Raw genomic sequence first — 5,259 nt, 5'->3', positions numbered from 1 at the left:
GAAGGTTCTTTCTTTTTCCCCTCCTCCACCTCCACCTCCGCCTCCACCTCCACCTCCACCTCCACCTCCACCTTTCTGCCCATGCCTCCCGCTCTCACATGCACTGTTGTAGGAGCACACACACAACGCCAAGGTACTTCACTTTCATTCTTTTCACGTCATAGCTTTCTCTTTCTGGCTGATGTTTTTCATGAATGTAGAAACTGCACTTTGTCATCTCATTAACACGCAGACGCTTTGAATTGCTTCTTATTTTACACAATATCCGAATGGATACTAACATATTGATGGGCGTGCAAGAACGTTTGAGTTTGAACAAATAGCAAAAGTAATAATATGTTTAGTGATTGCAAAAGACATCAATCACAATTGGTATATGTGTGTGTATTATGTTGACAGATTAAATGAGTTAAACATGACTTTAAGAGGAATCCTCTGGGACACTGCTTCACTATAAAGCAATACAGAATATTTTAAATCCATGTAAACAAACTTTTCCACAAGAAACATTAAACATTTAAATGATTCAAGTTACTTTCAGAAGACAGAACGTAACTCAAGTGTTTGTGCTTCACAGTGAGATAAACAAGCCTGAATGGGAGCAGAAGAACATCGACAAAGCTATCGGGTGAGTGTCTGCACATGTGCTGTACGTGTGTGTGTGAGTGTGTGTGTGTGAGTGTGTGTGTGTGTGTGTGTGTGTATCCCACACAGTATTGTGAGGACTCTGCAGCAGAGCAGCGAGCTGTAAACTGCAATTTACTAAAGGGATAGTTCATGACTGGTTTCCTCTCACGCCCACACTGTCATCCACATCACACACACACACACACACACACACACACACACACACACACATACAGTTTATGTGTTTAATTGGAATCACATTAGTTGTGATCCGTCGATCCGTCGAACAATTTCCCAAAACGACGAAGACAAAAGCTCAGACAGAGAAACAAAGAGGGCGCGCTCCTTTTATTTAACCCACGAGCAGCATGACCTGCACGGGTGGAAACCAAATTGGCATCGACTACAACACTTGCTATTAGAAGATGAACTATGAATTAGGAAGTATACAAAACAAACTACTAATCCTGTGACACATATGGATTGGTTTGGTCCACCAACTTAAGTCATATTTCACTCTTTTTTTGCAATGTCTTATGGGAAATGATGTCTAATGCTAATACACTAACATCTGTATTTGTGTCGCCTCCCTCCAGATACTCGTTTGCCATCGTGGGCATCAACATCACAGACCTGGCGTACTCTCTGCTGGTGAGCGGAGCGCTGAAGACTCACCTGTACAACGTCGCTCCAGAGATGCCGAGCCTGACGCACGTCCAGCAGACCTTCTGTGAGTGCAATATTAAGCTGTCCTCTGGTCATCATTCAGCGTTAAAGCGAGGGCCGACAGAGATGGAAGAAGTAAAACCACAGAATAGAAACAGAAAGTGATTCTTTTGACTCATTAAAGGGTTAATGTGTTGGTAGTGACAGGATAGTAATACTGACAGTAACATTAATAACATGATTCACATCATATACAGAATGAGAGTAGAAATGTTGAGTGTCTTTTCTTCAGGCTACCTGATGCACGAGTTTCACCGTTTCTGGGTGGAGGAGGATCCCAGCGACATCATGGAGTTCAACCGGGTCCGCTCCAAGTTCCACCGGAGGATCCTGCGACAGCTGAAGAACCCGGACATGGCTCTGTGCCCCCACTTCTCCGCCTCCGACCTCCACCTGGTCAACCTCTAAACACACACACACACACACACACACACACACACACATCCCTCTTTGACCCCTTCATCCCCCACAGAGCTCTCTCCTGGATGTCCGGTCGGCCATCAACACATAATTAAATCTGAAACCCTTCCCCCTCACGTCGATGGTTCCTTAAACATCTGGACACATCTGGGGAGACTCTCTTCCTCCTCTGCTCAGCCCACCTCGTCCCAGCTAACGTCATGTCGCGTCACTGCCAAAAGCTCTCTCTCACACACACACACACACACACACACACACACACACACATGTACACACACACTGCCTCTACGCCGTCACTGCAGCGTTACACCACCAGCATCAGAGATGACCATAGCGATTGTAGCTGTGCATGAGGAGGCTGCACCACACTCATCTTTTGCTTTAATGATCCATGACGATTGTATCTCAGCCGTTACGCCTCAGTGATGGACCCTGTGCTCATGTTCTCTCAACACACCAAATTTACTTTCTCAGCTAAATAATAAAACCCCTCTTTTAGATTTCAGCAGATATCAGCTCAGAATATTTTGGCAATTAGCTCGTCGGGCTTTCAGACACGAGGTCAAACGTGTCAAAACCAATATTTTGTATTCCAAATGAAGAGCTATAGATATATAATGTACGTTTAAAGAAATGTTGCAGGCGCTGATTCAATCATAAGCTATTAAACGATACAGGGCCAGTTCCTCTCTTAGCTTCGTCTGTGTTCGCTAATCCATGTAGATTGTATTTGTGATGTCGTCGTGACATCAACACCGAAGACTTCTCCTTGCCAAAATATCGAATGTGGAGAACTTACAATCACAGCAGCAGTTTGTTTCTCGTCAGCGCTAATGTATGTTTTGTAAACCTGCAAAATGATGTTCAGAAGTATTGAATTGTTAAGTTACACGTATGGAATGTGTAGCGTTAGTTTGGAAACTAAAAGAACTTAACTTTTAAAGTCCCGCCAACATTGTTTCTTCCAGGTTTGCAGAAAGTTTTCGCCTTTTGCTTTGAGCTTCTGTTCTGAATGTTCCTCACACGCTCACGTCTACGATTGTTTGATTATCTTTCACTTCACTGAATGTGACACTGTGTCCACTGTTGTATCAGCCAAAGCAATAATTTACATTCATTTCAGTGCACATGTGTTTTAAATGTTGTGACGTGCACCATGCCTGCCTGAAGTATTCCTCACTCAGAGCTGATCGTAGCTGCTGCACGAGGAGAAGTCAAACATCACGTTAAGACTTTGTGTAATTAGTGTGAAGCTTAATGGAAGTAACAAGTGGTCTTAGCTCTCCACGATCTCTTTAATAACTTCTTAATGTTCCGATAACTGCGACACAGAGAAGCTTTAAAACGGCAGCAACCAGAGAAATAAGACGTTAAATGTAAAAAGAGATAATTAATTAGGTGGTAGATCTTAAAACAGCAGAGAGCTGACGGTGGACATTTAAAATGCTAAAGATGGAGGCGTTGACCAGCCAGTCAACGTGGGGGAAGTGTTTTTCCATGTCACGTCAGTTCCTCACTGTGGACTAATTATTTAATGTCTTTATTTATTTTCTTTATTTTACCCAGAAAGCCCCATTAAGATTATAAATCAAATAATTATTATAAATATTTAAAATAAATGAAACAATCTAGACTGAGTCGGGGAGCGCAAACCTCCGCCAAGGTTAATGCTGCTTTCACAATATGAGACTAACACATCTAGAATCTCCCCTCCTCTTCAAACATATCTCCAGCTGCACACATATTAGAGTCACTTAGAGGAAACCCTGAAAGATAAACATAACTCTGTGCAGCAGAAACATGTTCCCCCTCTCTGCTTTATCTTGTTCATCATCCGGCGTCTGGTTAATGGGGAGCGTCACTTCGATGGTTATCTCAGCTCTGAGTCACATCCTTTACTTTCCCCTGAGAGATAAATCACCTGACACGCGTCTTCACTTGATGTGACCATGTGTATTTAACATTCACGAGCGATCATGCGTGATGCTGACAGCTCGGACTAATGTACACTGTCATGTTACTGCCATGCTTGCACTGTTGGTTGTGTTTTAATAGCGTTGAATAACTTTGTCCCACTGAAGTGAACGTTTCCTTTCCTGTCAGTGTTAAGCAGCTGTTTACTTCGGTGAATGTCGACGCTGGTCTCATCTCATGCTCGCGTTTCGTTTTGCTTTGCATAGTGAAAAAAATAAAAAAGCAGTTTCCTTTTTATGATTCTAAAGTAATTTGTGGTATTAGGAGTATACTGTGGATGAAGTTAGATACAGCAGCTGTACATCCTGCTTTAAAACCACAATCTGCATGAAGGTATTTCTACTGTCACTGATACGGCGTTCTGTATTCTTCTATAAAGCCTAAAGTACTAATAGATATTGTAATTGTGTGCTTCATTTGTCTGTGTTGTACCTTTTGAGACCACAATAAAGACTAAATGTCAGTTAAAATTACAATTGGCTATTTATTTTCTATTCTTGTGGCTACTTCTGAAGTATTACTTTTGTAAACATAATAATAATAAAAATAATCCAGTAAAAGTCCTGCATTCAAAATCTGTACTCATTATGCAGAATGTGTTATATTATTATATTATATAATACATATTATAGTTTATTATTATAGTTTTTATCACTAACAAATACATGTAAGATTAAATCTTGTAAATGTCGAGCCAATTTGAGATACTTAAAATACTTCTGGATAGATTAATACATTAATATTATATTATATTATAATAATAATAATATAATCTTTATTTGTATAGCAGCTTTCATACAAGAATTGCAGCACAAAGTGCTTCACAGCAAACACATAACAATTAGTACAAGATTAGAATAAGATCATTTACAGAACAATAATCACAGTGATGATGTAAATAAGTCTGAAGTACCATTATAAAAATAGCAGAATTAAAATAGCAGAATTAAAATAGTATAAAATAACATTGGCACACCATTCTTGTAAATATTTTAAACTATCAGAGCCATATTTTGAAAGCATGAGATCAACAATGGGCCCCTGTGGCCCTTCAACTGGTTTACTCCCTTTGCTACACATTCCTGGTCGTCTTTGTCAAACTCTTTATTGACCCTTAACGTATAAAACACAGACGTCTCTGTGAGTCCAGATTCTTTTGGCAAAATCTTGGTTAAAGCCCGCTTCATAAACAAACCCCTGTTTGTTAAGTTTTATGAAACTTATCGGTTAAAACCAGTTTTTCTCCAATATATTCTTTAATATTTTCCACTAATTGTGTAAAGAACATGTAAACACATCATTCAGAGAAGCTTCCTCTTGTTCCCGTGGTAACACCGTCTATTTGATCTCAAGCTTTTCAAAAATATACACTCTGAAATGTATCCTAGTTACCTTTACACATTCAATGTTACACCAGTAATAATGCACCATTAAAAGGCTAAAGTAAAGAGATATGAAATATCACTATTAAAAGGCTAAAGTAAAGAGATATGAAATATCACTATTAAAAGG

The 5,259-nt window shown here is 39.8% G+C and overlaps 1 protein-coding gene across 1 annotated transcript; it reads left to right on the top strand.

Moving 5' to 3' along the window:
• Nucleotides 1-193: 193 nt before the first annotated feature.
• Nucleotides 194-4,220, top strand: LOC115018440 (ELMO domain-containing protein 1-like). Its single transcript, XM_029447360.1, has 3 exons — nt 194-628; nt 1,224-1,357; nt 1,586-4,220. Exons 1-3 carry the CDS (start codon nt 522-524, stop codon nt 1,759-1,761), a joined length of 417 nt encoding a protein of 138 aa, XP_029303220.1. The 5' UTR covers nt 194-521; the 3' UTR covers nt 1,762-4,220.
• The last annotated feature ends 1,039 nt before the right edge of the window (nt 4,221-5,259 follow it).

Source organism: Cottoperca gobio, chromosome 14 (genome assembly GCF_900634415.1).
Source record: "Cottoperca gobio chromosome 14, fCotGob3.1, whole genome shotgun sequence".
Classification (NCBI taxonomy): Eukaryota; Metazoa; Chordata; class Actinopteri; order Perciformes; family Bovichtidae; genus Cottoperca; species Cottoperca gobio.
Note: the sequence above shows the minus strand (reverse complement) of the source record. Positions and strands in the feature narration are given on the sequence as shown.